Source organism: Neofelis nebulosa, chromosome 2, assembly GCF_028018385.1.
Source record: "Neofelis nebulosa isolate mNeoNeb1 chromosome 2, mNeoNeb1.pri, whole genome shotgun sequence".
Taxonomy (NCBI): domain Eukaryota; kingdom Metazoa; phylum Chordata; class Mammalia; order Carnivora; family Felidae; genus Neofelis; species Neofelis nebulosa.
Genome location: NC_080783.1, coordinates 126,923,591 through 126,940,969, shown reverse-complemented (window position 1 = coordinate 126,940,969; position 17,379 = coordinate 126,923,591). Strand labels below are relative to the sequence as shown.

Here is a 17,379-nt window from a genome sequence, read left to right as displayed (position 1 = left end):
GCATGATGCATGTCTCAACAGATTTTAAAGGATTGAAATCGTGCCCAGTATTTTTGCTAACCACAGAAAAATTATGCTTAAAGTTGTTAACAAAAAGATAAGGAGATCTACATATAATTAAGAAACACCTTTCTAAATAATCCATGCATCAAAGAAATCAGAAAGGAAATTAAAAACTATTGTAAAATGAATGATAGAAGATACAGAACCACAGAGTGCAAAATCTGGCCCAAAACTTGCTGAAGTTGGGTTTGCAGTTAGAGGATCCTCAAAGAAGTTTTGTTTTGTTTTTCTCTTTGCCCTCCTCTTGCCCAGAACCAAGATTGGTATAAGCCAGAGTAGTAGGCAGGATTCTACACTGCGGCACAGTGTCCGCCCCCTGATGTTACCCTGGGTGAAATCCCTTCCCCTGAGCGCAGATTTAATCTGTGCCTTGGATCTAATCAATACAATATAGCAAAGGTGGTGGGGTGCCCCTCCCTTGATTGGGTTACTTTATGGGGCCAAAGGTGATGAGAAGTCACTCCCACTGCTACATTACGCTGTGTAAGACCATCCCAGCAGCCTAGTAAGACTCTCCTGCTGGCCTTAAAGAAGCAGGAGATTGTGTTTTGAACTACCTATGAACAGGGCCAACGGCAGAGAACTGCACACAGCTTCTAGGACCCGAGGGCAGACTCCAACAGAGAGCCAGTGACAAGCTGGGGCCCCCTCGGTCTTACAGCCAAAAGGAAACGAATTCATCCAACAAATGGAGTTTCAAAGTGGATCTTCCCCCCCCCCCCCCCCCAAGCCTCTGATGAAACCAAGACCCCAGCCAATACTTGAACTGCACCCTGGTGAGAGCCTGAAGCAGAGAACCCTGTTAAGCTGTACCCAAGCCTGTAACCCACAGATCCTGTGAGATAATAAATGTGTACTCTCTTAAGCCTCTAATTGTGTGACCATTTGTTATGCTGCTGTTGAAAGCTGGTACAAGGATCCCTACCATTTCCATCTGTGGCATGACTTTTCCTCATTTACCCACTGTGGGTCCCCTTTCAGAGGGTCCAATGCAAATTCCCACCTTTGCGCAGGCTTTAGAGTTGGTTTCCAGATCTTATGCACATGGCATTTCAACCCTAGCTCTGGCTCAACAAAGATTACCAGCTATTCCCCAAGCAAACACCAGCTCCAGCTCTCACCCAGCGGGCTTCCTTTCTACCTTTGAGGATTTCCAACATCTAGTTCAGCCATGCATTTTTAAATGATGGTGTTTAAAATGTTTTATCCAGCACTTACTGGTGTTCTTTAACAAGAGGATCTCTTTAAAGATCCAATCTGCTATATGTCCCGGGATTTCTGTTCAACTATGCAACCCACTGAAGTCTTATTTCCGCCACTGCCAACCCTAAACTACATTCACAGAAGAGATCATGATCTCTTAATTTCCTAATCCAATCCACTCTTTCCAGCCCTCATGTTACTGCACCTCCCTCTCAGCAGCATCTGGCACTGTTGGCCACAGTTTTCCTGCTTTCCTTCCTTCCTTCCTTCCTTCCTTCCTTCCTTCCTTCCTTCCTTCCTTCCTTCCTTCCTTCCTTCCTTCCTTCCTTCCTTCCTTCCTTCCTTCCTTCCCTCCCTCCCTCCCTGGCTTCTAATAGCACATGTGAGATAAGAACCATCCCAAAATCTCCATGTCTTTTGCCCATTTCTTCACTGGATTATTTGGTTTTTGGGTGTTGAGTTTGATAAATTCTTTATAGATTTTGAATACTAACCCTTTATCTGATATGTCATTCGCAAATATCTTCTCCCATTCCGTCAGTTGCCTTTTAGTTTTGCTGATTGTTTCCTTTACTGTGCAGAAGTTTTTTTATTTTGATGAGGTCCCAATAGTTCATTTTTGCTTTTGTTGCCCTTGCCTCCGGAGACATGTTGAGTTAAGTTGCTGCGGCCAAGGTCGAAGAGGTTTTTTCCTGCTTTCTCCTCGAGGATTTTGATGGCTTCCTGTCTTACATTTAGGTCTTCCATCCATTTTGAGTTTATTTTTGTGTATGATGTAAGAAAGTGGACCAGGTTCATTCTTCTGCATGTTGCTGTCCAGTTTTCCCAGCACCACTTGCTGAAGAGACTGTCTTTATTCCATTGGATATTCTTTCCTGTTTTGTTGAAGATTAGTTGGCCATACATTTGTGGGTGCATTTCTGGGTTCTCTATTCTGTTCCATTGACCTGAGTGTCTGTTCTTGTGCCAGGACCATACTGTCTTGATGATTACAGCTTTGTAATACAGCTTGAAGTCCGTATCCCAAAATTTCCTTAGTGTCAATATGGAAAAGCTTATTTTTTTGCTCATAAAGAATCTACCGCAGGTCCAAGCGACCCTCCAGAGAAACTGTCCTCCATATGATGACATAGTGATCCAGCTTTAGAGCTTTCAGCCTTAACCTTCTCACCACAAAATCTCCATGATCACCCTGCAGGAGAAGGGGTCAGAGGAGGTCTTAGTTAAGCAAGTAAATGCTTCAACTGGAAGGGAATACATCACTTTCATTCATGGGCTGTTGGCCAGAACTAGTCACATGGCACCACCCAACTACAGGTGAGGCTCTGGGCCAGGAGAGGAGAACCGTTTGTGGGTGAGAACTAGTACTGTCCACACAAATCTAGATCTCTTTCATGAGCCCTAGACCTGTGCATCCAACTACCTCATGTTCCCCGGCCACCCTAAAGTCAACGTGTCCGAGAGTGATGCGTTATTCCCCCACTCCAACACCCATTTCTTCTATATTTGCACTATTAATCAGGGATACAAGGCAGAAATCTGGGAGTTACCCTGAGCTCCTCTCCCGTGCCTTCCTCTCACAACTGATAAATAATCCCGTCTCTCTGCCCTATCTCTTCCTCCCCGTGCTCATTTCCTCTGGCCAGAGCTCTGCAGTGGCAGAGGACTTGCACCCACTTCCTGGATCCCAATCAGTCCCTCCAGCGCTCTGTTGCCTACACCTAAATGTGACCATGTGATTCCTCTTCAGCAGTGTCTCCATTTCCTGTAAGGTAAGGTTTGTGTAGGGTCCTCCATCACCTGGTCTTGCCTTTCCTCTCCAGCCTGTCCTCTTCTGTTCCCCATCCGCACCTGAGCCTCATTCCCCACTGCACCAGCCACGTAAAACACTTGCATTTCCTGGACCGTAACCAGCATGACAAAGCATGTCTTTGCTCGTGCAGTCCCCCTACCTGGAATACGCTTCCTTCCTCTGCCTGCCTAGAAAATGTGATTCATCTTTCCAGACGCAGCTCATACATCATCTCCTCTATGATGCTTCTGGTGACACTCACTTTTCTTCCTTATTTTGTAAGCTGGGCCTTTTCTCTCTTGGGTCCCATTCCATCCTGTGCAGATGCCTGCATAGCATCTACCATGTTTCATTTTACTGTTGACTCCAGAACTTGGCAGTGCATTTGGGTCATAGTAGGCGCTCGGTCAAGGTCTGATTAATTAATTAAATCATCACTCTAAGTCTCAGGGCGCCTGGGTGGCTCAGCATCCGACTTCGGCTCAGGCTGACAGGGTGTGGAGCCTGCCTCGGATCCTCTGAATCCCTCTCTCTCTGCCCCTCCCCCATTGACTCTCATAAATAAATAAGTAAGTAAATAAATAAATAAATTCGTTACTTTAAGTCTTGAGCTACTGCTGTTTCCCATTCTGGATCTTCTTCCTCTGTCAGTCAGCTCTTTGGTAACAACTTTGGTAACAACTTTGCTCACAGTCTGACTTTGCCCTTCCTTGTTTTTGCCACCACCCTCCTGGATATCTCTCAAATTCACTTACGCCTGTCCATCTCTCTACTGCTACTGCCTTAGCCCGAGTTACTATTATCCATCCCTCCACTGGGTCACTGCAGTAACCTCACAGTCTGTCCTTTCATACCTAATCCACTGTCTTCTAGTTTGCTCCTCTCCCCCAGGTTGAGTGATTGAGAACGCAAGTCTGATCGTGTCACCCTTGCTTATATACCTCTAGTGTAGATCAACCCAATTATCTTACAATAAAAACAAAAGCTCTGAGGGAACCCACCCCTTCCTGCCTCTTCAAATCCCCCCCTCCCCACCGCCATGCTCCACACCCCACCCCCCAACCCCAGAGTCACAGGCTTCCTTGCTTTAGGCTGTTGTCATAGGAGTCTTGTTTTTCCTTTTTGAACTTCCTACCCTCCTTTCTGGCACAGGGCTTTTGAATTTTAACATTCTGTTCCCTCTGATCCTTTGTCTCATCTTGGCCTAGTGGAACCCCAACTCACACTTAGAATTTTGGCTTGCTTTTCCTCCAGGAAGCCTTCCCTGGTTCCCTGTATGTATCATAGGCATATACAGTGGGAATTCTGCACCTTCACAGCGCATGGAATTATTGCAATTTATCATTTCCTTGTGTGGTATAGGCCTCTTTTACTAGCCTGAAAGTTCTACGAAGACATGAAAAGGCTGTTTTGGGCTCACCATTATGTCCTCAGGATGGAAGTACATGGCACACAGTAAATGTTCAACAAATGATTTTGGAGCGAATGAAAAAAATGAATTCTCTCAGCCACCGAGATTCAAAACCTTGACATAATCACTTGTTTCATTCCCTGTATCCAGGTCCCAACTTTTACAACTTCCAGTCTCCTTACACCTGGAAGGCGGGTTCCTCCCCATCCCCAATGCTCATGTGCCTATTAAATACCTAAAATATTGCCATATTCCCCTAGCTGATTTCCTTGTCTCTTTCTCTACCCATAATTTATCCTAGATGAGGTGGCACAATCTTCCTTAAAGACCATGTTTATCGTATTATATCCCAAGTCAAAAACCTATAGTGGTTCCTTATTATTACTTAAAATACGTATTTTGCTTGGATTCAAAGACCCCCACAGTCTGCCCTCAGATCTGTGGAACTATTTCCTACTTCCCCCTCCTTCCAAATGCCCCACTTTTGGAACCTTGCTGATATCCCAGAAACACATCCCCTGAATTCCAGCAACCAGTCCCAGGCCTAGGGCACTCTTTATACACGGTTCCGGTTCGTTTCTGCCCCCTCCATCAAACCCCATCTAGGCCCAGAGCCCCAGCTCCAGGTGTACCCGTGCAAAGCCTGGCCTGATTTCACCAGCTCTGCCCGTTCCGCCAGCTCTTCCTTTCTCCAGGCCCACAAGTTGCTCTGCCCTCTGCCTGGAACCATCTTTCCCGTCCTCTTGTCCTCAGTGCTTGCTCCTTGGACAGACCATCCCCGGTCATCCATTTCATCTAATGACATTCTCCCATCATTTACTCTCTAGCATGGTACTCAGCTTCTTTCCTTCATGGCCCTCAACACAATCTGTAATCAGTCTGTTGTTTTCTTACCATCTCTCTTCTCAGTTAGATGGTAGGCCTCACAAGATTTTCTGCCCTGTTCTCTGAAATATCCACTGCACCCAGGTCACTATTTTTTTGTTAGTGATTATATGTATTAATATTTTATATATTTTTCCAAACTATCAAATGTTTATTGTTTTCAAATACTAACCAAAAAAAAAAAAAATAGTGTGCATTTCTTGATTAACAATCCAGAGATAGTAATTCCAAGTTAAAGGTGTTTTTTGGGGCACCTGGGTGGCTCAGTTGGTTGGGCATCTGACTCTGGCTCAGGTCATGGTCTCACGGTTTGTGAGTTCAAGCCCCACGTCAGGCTCCGTGCTGACCTCTCAGAGCCTGGAGCCTGCTTCAGATTCTGTGTGTGTCTCTCTCTCTGCCTCACCCCCACTTGCGTTCTGTCTGTCTCTCTCTCAAAAATGAACATTAAGGGGCACCTGGGTGGCTCAGTCGGTTGAGCGACCGACTTCAGCTCAGGTCATGATCTCACAGTTTGTGGTTCGAGCCCCACATCAGGCTCTGTGCTGACCACTCGCTCAGAGCCTGGAGCCTGCTTCAGATTCTGTGTCTGCTTCTCTCTCTTCCCCTCCCCTTCTCATGCTTTGTCTCACTCTGTTTCTCAAAAATAAATGTAAAAAAAAATTTTTTTTAATGAACATTAAAAAAAATTTTTTTAAAAAGGTGTTTTTCCTCTATTTCAATAGTTTCTTTGAGTTATACTAAGAGGATAATCGACTGAGCCCTCTCTTTCTTTGATTGCTTTAGCCTCATAAGCATGAGAATTCTTGCTTTATTTTCCATAAACTACAAAATTGAGGACATTCTTTTGAAAAAAAAAAGATACCTAAAAAGTAATAATTTCAGGGGCTATTTTCTTTTTTCACACTTCTTGAACCCTTTAAATATCAGATTTCACTCTGAAGGTGTTGTTTTCTTATAATGTCAAACACAAAACACAAGAGTGACCAGAACCTCGGCGGTGTTCTTAGAAATTGCCATGCTCCAAATTTCTTAAATATCTGTGAATTCATAATAGTACATCTTTCATAAATTCCATTTTGGATAATATTTCTAGATCCTTATGTTTATTTTTCTAAATTCATCTTCCCTCTACTTTTTACTACCCCTTTTAAGAGGCAGAGAGTACTTTAGGGGTGCCTAGGTGGCTCAGTTGGTTGAGCATCCGACTTTGGCTTAGGTCATGATCTCTCAGTTCATAGGTTCAAGCCCCACGTCGGGCTCTGTGCTGACAGCTCAGAGCCTGGAGCCTGTTCCAGAATCTGTGCCTCTCTCTCTGTCTCTGCCCCTCCCCCACTTGTGCTCTCTCTCAAAAATAAACATTAAAAAATGTAAAAAAAAAATAAGAGGCAGGGTACTTTATTAACATTATGTTATGAATACATGTTTATAAAGGAATAATTCGTGGGGTGCCTGGATGGCTCAGTTGGTTAAGCATCTGACTCTTGGTTTCCACTCAGGTCATGGTCTCACGATTTGTGAGTTCCAGCCCTGCATCTGGCTCTGCGCTGACAGTGCAGAGCCTGCTTGGGATCCTTTCTCTCTCCCTCTCTCTCTGCCCCTCCCCGCTTGTGCTCTCTCTCTCTCTCTCTCTCTCAAAATAAAAAAATGAACTTTAAAAAGAAATAAATGATTCGTCTTCCCTTTGAAGGGATCGCCATAACTGTCAACACATTTCATGTGTGCCCAGCCAGCCGGCCCTTCACCCTTGATAGTGCTCTCCGTTTCTCCTTATCGACCTCATCTTTCTGGTTAGAACAAATGAGATTTTAAGATGCTTGGTGGCAGCGATAATATCATCCTGCTGTGACCTCCACCTTATCTAGCATGGTGGTTACATACATAAGAAACACTTCATTAGAAATAAACTTGTTTTTAATCCCCTACATTCTGGTGTTCGTGTGTCAAAAGATACAAAAGAAGCTGTTTATGGGATTCAAAAATATATGCTCTTATAAAAAAACAATTAAAAGTATATATATATATATATATATATATATATATATATATATATAGCGTTGGCCTCAAAGAGGAAGTCTGCCCTCAGGTTCAGATAAGATCTTTGCGACATACAGCCTGATGGCGGCAATAGCAGTAATCGTTTCGTCATTTCTGAAAAGTAGTACTAAGTCACGGAAACAAATGAAAAGTTCAGTCTTACACGATTGGCGTCTTGTGACCGGACTTTTTCTTAGAAGGTAATGCCTTTACTCCCATGCTTTTAATCTAGATGAAATAATCATTCACCAAAAGAAAATGTCATCTAATTTTTAGTGGTTGCTATCCTTTTTTTTTTTTTTTTTTTTCTGTTTAATTTTATTTGGTGGGGGAAGGGTTGTATTTTTGAGTAGCTGCAGTTAGTTGGTAGAATTTGTGGCAATCAGTAAGATTCTTCCCCGGGGGAAAATGTGGGAAAGTAGATACGCTGTTTCTATTTTAATTTATGCTCTGTCAAATGTTTGTTTGGAGTGTTGTTTTCAAATGGAAATGTGTTTCCTGCTTTTCTTGGCCTGGATCTGTAAGTAGTTATTTCCCCGCAGCACTGTGTGTGAGGGTTTTGTCTTTCAGGGTGGGGTGGCCCAAAATATTTTAAAGGTGGCAACAGGGACATTTCTTTGTGGATGGTGGTAAATTGAGAGCCATTCAAGTGAAGATTAAGATTTTACAGAATCCTACGGATCCGGATCCTCTCCCTCTCATCTCCCCAGTGGTAAGGTTCAGTATAAATTCCTAGGGGATCAGAGTCTTTTTAGGGCAGACACATATTTCAATATTTCGAAAATACTCTGTACTAAATATTTTATGGTGCTCTACAAAAAGCACTGTTGACTTTTAAATTAGAAAAGGAGCAACAAATGCTAGAAAAATTGTTATCACCGGTGATTCTGCTGTAATAGTGGGCTTCCTATATCTCGTGTCTCAGAATTCTCACCAAATTTTCCTGTCAGCACTTTTCTTATTATCCTAGGTTACGTTATTTGGCCAATTGTAAGGCACTTAATGTTGCTGTTGCGGTTGTAACTGGTACATGGCGATGAGGTATCCTTCTCCCGGCCCTCCCCATGTTCAAGGACTTGGAAATTCATTCATTTTTGAAAGCTGAACAATTAAACACAAATAATTGATGACATTTGTTGTGTAAATACATGACCTTAAAGTACACCAGGTATAAGGAGAGCCAAAAATTCTTGTCAGGGCATGTCTCAATATGAAGTAGAACTGTGGTCTTCTAAAATTGTTTTATTATTTTATATAAAGAAAAGTGGAAACCATTTTTATCAGCGAAGAAACTGGTTAAGCACACTATAGTACATAGCTGTAGCAGAAAGGCCTATCACCACTAAAAATGCTTATGGAGAGTTTTGAGTGGCATGGGAGGGATGTTTATGATTAAAAAAAAACTTAGTAAAAATAACAAAAAAGGAGACATGAAGAAGGCTCAACCAGATTTTAGGCAAATGCATGGAAGTATAACTAAAAAGAATACACTAAAATATTAATAATTGGCAGTGGGATTTGGGGTTATTTTCCTCTGCTGCTTTTAGGTACTTTATCTTTTTAGTACAAATAAATAAAAGAGAAAATACAGAAAGTTTCACATAACAAGCAGAACCATAGCCTAGATAAGGACACTGACATACTTGGAAAGACAATATGTGGACAGAATAAAAGCTCTGATACAGCCTAGAGGAAGGACCTTGAAGAAAAAAATGGGTCCAAGCTTACCCAGCACCGCCAGGGAGGAGTGAGGCAAATACATCAGACCTATATGACGTTCAGTCTTAAAGTCATGCTTTCATCTTCTCCCATACTTAGTTCGATTCAATGTTTACCAAGAAAAACCGGTTTTAACTGACTTTCTTATATGTTCTGATAGAACACACTAGTGACACAACATGTTCCTTATGTCGTTTCAGTGTCTACATCAGTCTCCTGTGAGTTACTTGCTTGTGAGTCAGTTCTGGACCAATCAGCCTATTCTTGGCGCTCCGCTAAGATTAATTCCGGACGTGCAAAGCTGAGGACTAGTTGCTGAGGTGTGGTAACCATACCATATGAAGTCTGTGACCCCTGGCCTCACCAGAACACCCACCCTGACTTGCCTCTCTCTCATTGCTACCGCTCTGATATTAAAATCACACTCTCAGAGTTTGCCCCTTTGTTGCCTTTCCTTTCCAGGCTTTCTAAGAGGAATCTTTTTTATTCTCAGGGGAAGACGGCATGGGAGGAGGTCATTCCAAACCTGAATGCAACAACGGTAAGTCCAGGGCAGGAAGCGTTACCTGCCCCACTGCTGAGTTAATCTGGACTGGCATCACCACCATCAATTTTACCTTGATGCAGAATCTAATGACAGGAAGAGAGAAAAGGAACCAGAGAGAACAATCTGGTCCTCCCAATTTGAGTAAAGCATGTCTCTGTGCTCAGTACCAGACGGGCTGGGTAGTTTATGGCAATACACTTCCCTTCTCTTCCTGGTCCCCTATTTATGGTGCAGGCATTAACACCCTGCCCTGTCGCTGCCTTTGGCTAGTCACTGTTAAAAGCTGCCCTGCAAACAAAGGAACAAACTAAAATAGGTAGCAGTTTACAAGGCCAAGTTCCCCAAAACATTGGGAAATGCTAGTTCTGGGTTTTGCTTTTGGTTCTCTACTCCCTGGCCTTGAGATTGTTGGCTTAAGTCCCAGGGAGCATATCTCCTAGGGGTCCTATTAAATCTTTGAGGGGCCACAGGAGAGGTTTGTTTGTTTGTTTGTTTGTCAAAGGGACACATGGGACTACAAAAACGCTAGGCTTCTCTTTCATTGGTTTAGCTGATGGGGTTTTTTGTTTGTTTTTTTAATGTTTATTTTTGAGAGAGAGAAGGAGAGACAGCATGAGTGGCAGAGGGGCAGAGAGAGAGGGAGACAGAATCTGAAGCAGGCTCCAGGCTCCGAGCTGTCAGCACAGAGCCTGACGCGGGGCTCGAACTCACAAACTGTGAGTCATGACCAGAAGTCGGAGGCTTAACCAACTGAGCCACCCAGGTGCCCCTAAGCTGATTGTTTTTTAAGTTCCAACTCTAATTTTCACATGAAAGGATCGAGGATCTAGGAAACACTGTTCTCTTCTTCTTCTTCTTTTTTTTTTTTTTAAATGTTTATTTATTTTTGAGAGACAGGAAGAGAACATCAGCAGGGGAGGGGCAGAGAGATAGGGAGACACAGAATCCCAAGCAGGCTCTGCGCTCAGCCGGACGCGGGGCTCAAACTCCTGAACTGTGAGATCGTGACCTGAGCTGAAACCAAAAGTCGGACACTTAAGCCGCTCAGGCACCCCTCCCCTATTGCAGAGTGTAGCACCCCCAGCATTTATCTCCACGGGTTGCTTGCATAGGGAGGGGTGCCTGGGGACATTCATGAGACGGGACAGGGACACTAATCCCCTTTCTGTTCTCTCACAGACGAACGAAACACCAACACAGTAGCCCCAACACCTCCGTTCTCCTTCTGGGAGCGCACCAAGTAAGTGCTCCGCCCATTTCGTCTGGAACCCCAAGGCCCCGGATTTTGCGTTGACAGCTTGGGAGGGTGACTTAGGAGGAACTTAGGAGGGCCGTCTGGGGAAAAGGGACCAGAAACAGCTGAAGAACTGAACTGGTTTTTTTTATTTTCAGAGTGTGGTTCTTAACCCCAGGTTGCCCAGGGAGGGGAGATCCCTCAAGAGATCCATGAATCCCCTCGGCGGATACATGAAATCTGCTCTGGGGGGGGGTACCTATGAAGATTTCAGGGAGGGAAGAGAGCCCACAGTTTTCACTGAGGCCTCAAATAGTTCTGGAACCCAAAAGCAAAATGCTGAAAAGCAGTGGGTAAGAGTGAAAGTCACCTAACCAACATGGCAGCTATTGCAGGGATTTATGCACGGGTGGGAAAGAGGACCTTCTGGCCTCTGGCAAAGGCCTTCAGAAGGTCCAGTGGTCCGTCTCCTCCCTTTCTTTGCCAAAACAGCATACAGTATTTGCTCTTGGCCTTTTTTGCCGGGGTCCTGATCACGCTGCTGCTGTTGGCCCTTATCTTCTTCGTCATAAAGAGCTACAGGAAACGTAAGTGGTCTCTGAGAGACGGCACGGCTCTCACTGCCCAGCCGTTGAGAACAGACGTGGCTCTGAGGGGGAGTAGAACCCAGGGAGCTCACCCTGTCTGCACACTGAGGACCTGAATCCCCAAACTTCTCCACCTGCCCTCCCACCCTCCACGCTTCCCACCTCCAACACCCAGCCTTCACCCCAGCCTGCAGGGAAAGCCTTCCTATTCTTCCAGACCCCATTGCTGAGACTTGTCCCTCTCTCTCCTGGCACCTGAGGCAGGTCACTCTAGTCCCTGCGCCCTGGATCCTCCCTTCGATCCTCACTCTGGCCAAGATTCTCCGGCCAAGGTAAGATGACCACGTTGTTTCCGGGACCCTGGGCAAGTGCATCTTGGAAGGGTTCTTCTGATCTCTTTGGTCCTCTGTGACCACAGCTTCCAAATGGCTTCTAAAGAGACACCTTCCTCCAAATCCAGCTCACTCACTCCTCTGCCTCCTCCTCCTTCCTCTGCAGCTTTCATCCCCAGAGGAAACACTCACCTATGCTAGCATGACTTTCCAAATCGCAGAAGAAAAGAATCATTACCTGACTGAGAAACATTCTGCAGGCTTGGATCCGGTTGTCTACTCTCAGATCAAAGTGACAAACTCACCCGACCTTTCCAGTGAGGCTTGACGCCAGTCCCTCTTATCTCAGCTCTGTCTTTATATAATCACTTTCCCTTTGGACAAATTTGGGACCACAGCCTGACCAGACTACAGTGGAGTTGTTGGGGTGTGATCTGGCCATGTTAGCCAGCATGTTTGAAGACCAAGGGCCCATCTTTCCCTTGGCCTGAGAAAAGATTGCTGGCCCGGCCGCTTGAACGGACAGTCTGATAGCCCCTCAAGGGCTGAGACTGCCTCGCTCGTCCCCTTTCAACGAGTGTGGTAGTACAGAGCTCATGGCACAGAGTGTTCACTCAGGGCCGCTGATCAGTTTGGGAGAAGTCAACCAACTGGGCAAGTTAGCAAGAATTACAAATAAAAGCAAACCCCCTGCAAAGCCGGCCCCTCCTGCATCATGCATTTGTCTGTCCCGGTCACCTCCAAAGACGCAGAGCTCATGCACAGCCAGAAGCCTAACAGAGGTGACGGGACTCTAGATCAAGTTCAGGATTGATTGGGGCACAGGTCTCAAGCTCTGCACCAACTAGCTGCATTCTTTTGGGTAAGTGTGTGAAACTTTTTTTTTTTTTTGATTTTTTAAAATGTTTATTTTTGAAAGGGAGAGAGACAGAGCGTGAGCAGGGGAGGGGCAGAGAGAGAGGGAGACACAGAATCCGAAGCAGGTTCCAAGCTCCGAGCTATTGGCACAGAGCCCGACCTGGGGCTCGAACTCATGAACCCTGAGATCATGACTTGAGCCCATGTCGGATGCTTAACGGACTGAGCCGCCCAAGTGCCCCAAGTGTGTTGTTAAACTTTTCAAAGCTTCAACTGCTTCATCTTGAAAACAGAATAATACTTACCTCTTAGTGTGAGAATAAGTGAGATGGCATCTACTTAGGTACTTCATACGTTCCAGTTTTACATAAATACAAGGTCCCTGTTGTGTAAAGTGCTATTCAAACCACCTTCTTGCTATAGCATAAAAGATATGCCAAGCAATATTACATGGAACAAAGGATTAAATGTTAACTCCCCTAAATCCTAATGGATAATCCCATATATAATCCCAGTAAAAATACCAATAAGATTATTTTTCACTCAGTGAGGTTCCTGTATAGATAATAAACAAGAAAGTAAATCCAGGAAAATCTATACAAAGAAGCAAATAAAAGTAATCTGGGAAGGCTAGTCCTCACAGCTAACTAAAAGTATTATTTTATCAAGCATGACGGACTAAAACATGTTCCTGGTTCATGAATAAACAAATGGGATAGAGTAAAAAGACTAAAAAAAGATCAAAATCCATGAAGAAATTTAGAGTATGACGAAGATAGCGTATCCAGTCATTTGGGGGAAATTGGTTAATTCATAAACGGTGTTTAGACAGGTAGGTAGCCATATGGATGAAAGTAAGACCAGAATCCACACCTCCCTTCTTAAATCATAATAAATTCAAGATACATCAAAAATTTAACTGTAAAAACATTATAAAAGTATTAGAAGAAGGGCGCCTAGGTGGCTTGGTCAGTTGAGGGTCCGACTCTTGATTTCAGCTCAGGACATGATCTCACGGTTCGTGGGCTCCGTGCTAACCGTGTGGAGGCTGCTTGGGATTCTCTCTCTCCCTCTCTTTGCTCCTCCCCTGCTCGCACACAGGCGCACACTCTCTCTCTCTCTCAAAATAAATAAACATTTAAAAAAATTAAAGTAATAAATAAAAAATTTTAAAGTACTAGAAGAATATATAGGAGAGTTTTTAAAACATAGTGGTGCATGCCTCAAATGTATGACCTGGAACCAGTAAACCAGAAAAGACTGATTAACTGGGCTTACAAAATACTATTCAAAATGCCAAGCTTGGAAAATATTTGCAAAGCACCTTATAGCCAAAAGGCTAATTTTCTTAATATATTAAGAGCTCCGGAATATATTAGGGCTCCTAATATATTAAGTCAACAGGGAAGAAATCAGCAACTCAGGAGAAAATAGAAGACCAAGGATAGGTCTGTTGGTCACAGAAAAGGAAATGTAGTGGCTTGTTTAAACATGTGAAGAGGTACGCAAGTTTACTCGTAATGAGAGAAACAGTAGTTAAAACTACAATTAGATCTTTTCTGTCAGTGATGTTGGCGACCTTCAGAAAGTTTGCTAACAAACAGCTTGGGCAGGACTGTGGAGACCCAAGGCACACATACAATTGCTATGGAGGCAATTTGGCAAGAGCTGGTGACGTTTTAAAATCTGCTGCTGCGAAGCGGGTGATGGGCATTGAGCAGGGCACCTGTTGGGATGAGCACCGGGTGTTGTATGGAAACCAATCTGACTACAAATTTTATATTAAAAAAAAAAATCTATTGCTGCGAACACATCCTATGGAAAGTCGCCTATGTATTTGAAATCGCAGTTCATAAGATCGCCTAACACTTAGCAAGGCTTGTTATACTCGAAGTGTATTCTAAGTGTTTGGCACGTGTTCATGGAAGCCTCACAAAACACTAGGAGGTGACAGTTTTACTGTTCCCATTTTAGAACAGAAAGGGAGGCTCTGAGAGGCTCAGTAACTTGCCCGAGTTCACACTGCTAAGTAAGTAGGGGCGCTGAGGCTCACACCTACGGAGGCTGGCTCCGGAGTTTGCCCGTTTTTCCATTATCATCAATGATCTGAAATAGTGAGAGATGGAGAAAACCCTCAGTGTCTGTTAAAGAGGGGACTGGCTAATGGAGTACAACGTAGCCATTAAAAAGAAGGAAGCCACTCTATGTTTGAAGAAAAAAAAGATTTCCAAGTTATGTTAGATGAAAAGTACCAGCTGCAGAACAGAATTCTGAATACACTCTATTCATGTCCAGTAGAGAATGTGTGTGTGTGTGTGTGTGTGTGTGTGTGTGTGTGTGTGTGTGTATGCACATGTGTGCCTGCACGGGTGCGCACCTGTATTTGTGCACATCTAGTCTCTGAAAGAAAACACCATGAACTGGTCTTAGTGATTGCTCCCCTGGGAGCTTGATAACTGAGGGACCGAGGGGTAAGGGTGGGAGGAGGTATTGTCCCTTAAAAGCCTTTCGGTAACTTTTTTTTTTAAATGTTTTTATTTATTTTTGAGAGGGAGACAGAGACAGAGACAGAGACGGAGCATGAGCAGGGGAGGGGCAGAGAGAGGGAGACACAGAGGCCGAAGCAGACTCCAGGCTCCGAGCTTTCAGCACAGAGCCTGATGTGGGGCTTAAACCTTTGAACCTCGAGATCATGCCCTGAGCCGAAGTCGGACGCTTAACCGACTGAGCCACCCAGGTGCCCGATCCTTTCTGTGACTTTTGAAGTTCTTCATTTACCTTGATGAGGATCTTCAGGGGACCTGATACCCAGTGCTCCCGTCTCCACCTGAATTCTGAACCAACTGAGAAACAAGAGGACTCAGCAGAGAAAGAACAAAGTACCACCTTTATTACAAACGTAGTGCTGGAGAACACAGAGAAAGTGTGTCGTCAGAGAATTGGGCAAGTCCCCTCCCCTCCCCACATCCCAACCAGTGGCTCAGCTGCCCCCAGGAGTTGCAGAAGAGATCATGTGCTCTTTGAAAGCTGCACCCAGACTTTCCCTTGCCGGTTAAAAAAGGAAGAGGAAGGGGCGCCTGGGTGGCTAGGTCAGTTAAGCGTCCGGCTTCGGCTCAGGTCATGATTTCGCGGTTTGTGGGTTGGAGCCCCGTGTCAGGCTCTGTGCTGACAGCTCAGAGCCTGGAGTCTGCTTTGGATTCTGTGTTTCCCCCTCTCTCCCCCCCGCCCCTGCTCATTCTCTGTCTCTCTCTATCTCTCAAGAATAAATAAACTTAAAAAATTAAAAGAAAAAAAGAAGAGGAAGGGCAGAGCGGGTACACCCAGCGTCCCACCCATAGACTCACATCAGATAGGTCACTTCTTCTCTGTTGGGGTATCATTGAGGAGTGTTACCCTAATGGAGCTCAGTCTGCAGCAAAGGAAGCAAGAATGGGAGGCAAGCAGCCTCCACAAATCTCTTTTAAAAAAACATTAGGTAAGGGGTGCCTGGGGGGCTCAGTCAGTTAAGCATCTGACCCTTGGTTTTGGCTCAGGTCATGATCTCACGTTTCATGAGCTTGAGCCCTGCATCAGGCACTGCACTGACATTGCAGAACCTGCTTGGGATTGTCTCTCTCTCCCTCTCTCTCTGCCCCTCCCTCGCTCTCTTTCTCTCTCTTAAATAAGCTTTAAAAAATACATTAGGTAATATTGTAAGAAACTGAGGTAGGAAAATTAACATTCAAAGAAATCAATTTAGCCAATGTCTCGCATCTAGTAAGCAGCAGAGCAACATTTATTTTATTTTATTTAAAAAAAAAATTTTTTTTTAACGTTTATTTATTTTTGAGACAGAGAGAGACAGAGCATGAACGGGGGAGGGGCAGAGAGAGAGGGAGACACAGAATCGGAAGTAGGCTCCAGGCTCTGAGCCATCAGCCCAGAGCCTGACGCGGGGCTTGAACTCACGGACCGCGAGATCGTGACCTGAGCCGAAGTCAGACGCTTAACCAACTGAGCCACCCAGGCGCCCCACAGAGCAACATTTAAATCCAAGTCTTCCAACTTCCGATTCCTGGCATCTTGCCTGCACGCCAAGCTGGCCCACCCAGAGCAGATAGAATGGCAGAGAAACTAGAGAAACTAGCAGATAGAATGGCAGAGAAAGTCAGGTGACCTAATCGAGAGCGTGTGCATTCTGAGATGGAGCAGTGGCTCCTGAGAGCTGGATTTTTTTAAATAAGCATTTATTTTTTTTTTATTTTTTTTTAACGTTTTATTTATTTTTGAGACAGAGAGAGACAGAGCATGAACGGGGGAGGGGCAGAGAGAGAGGGAGACACAGAATCGGAAGCAGGCTCCAGGCTCTGAGCCATCAGCCCAGAGCCCGACGCGGGGCTCGAACTCGCAGACTGCGAGATCGTGACCTGAGCTGAAGCCGGACACTTAACCGACTGAGCCACCCAGGCACCCCTAAAATAAGTGTTTATTTATTTTTAAGAAAGAGAGAGAGGGAGGGGCAGAGAGCAAGGGAGACAGAGGATCTGAAGCAGGCTCCACGCTGTCAGCGTATAGAGCCTGATTCAGGGCTCGAACGCACAAACCACGAAGTCGAACGCTTCACCTGAGCCACCCTAGCATCCATTGACAGCTGGATTTTGAGAAGGCAGTGGAAGAGCGGGCCCAGTTTGGGAGCAAACAAACCGGGGAGAAAGACGGTTGGGGGACGAGTCTT

At 44.8% G+C, this 17,379-nt stretch overlaps 1 protein-coding gene across 4 annotated transcripts; it reads left to right on the top strand.

Moving 5' to 3' along the window:
- Window positions 1-7,465: 7,465 nt before the first annotated feature.
- C2H1orf162 (chromosome 2 C1orf162 homolog) lies at window positions 7,466-14,474 on the top strand. Of its 4 annotated transcripts, XM_058716218.1 has the most exons (8): window positions 7,467-7,588; window positions 7,959-8,100; window positions 9,308-9,427; window positions 9,601-9,648; window positions 10,834-10,894; window positions 11,381-11,475; window positions 11,740-11,807; window positions 11,974-14,474. In XM_058716218.1, the coding sequence occupies exons 4-8, from the start codon at window positions 9,612-9,614 to the stop codon at window positions 12,133-12,135; spliced, it is 423 nt and encodes a 140-aa protein (XP_058572201.1). In that variant the 5' UTR covers window positions 7,467-7,588; window positions 7,959-8,100; window positions 9,308-9,427; window positions 9,601-9,611; the 3' UTR covers window positions 12,136-14,474. The 4 variants fall into 4 exon arrangements, with proteins under 4 accessions (XP_058572203.1, XP_058572201.1, XP_058572200.1 ...); XM_058716220.1 differs by lacking the exon at window positions 7,959-8,100 and having other exon boundaries at window positions 7,466-7,588; window positions 9,570-9,648; XM_058716217.1 differs by lacking the exon at window positions 7,959-8,100.
- The last annotated feature ends 2,905 nt before the right edge of the window (window positions 14,475-17,379 follow it).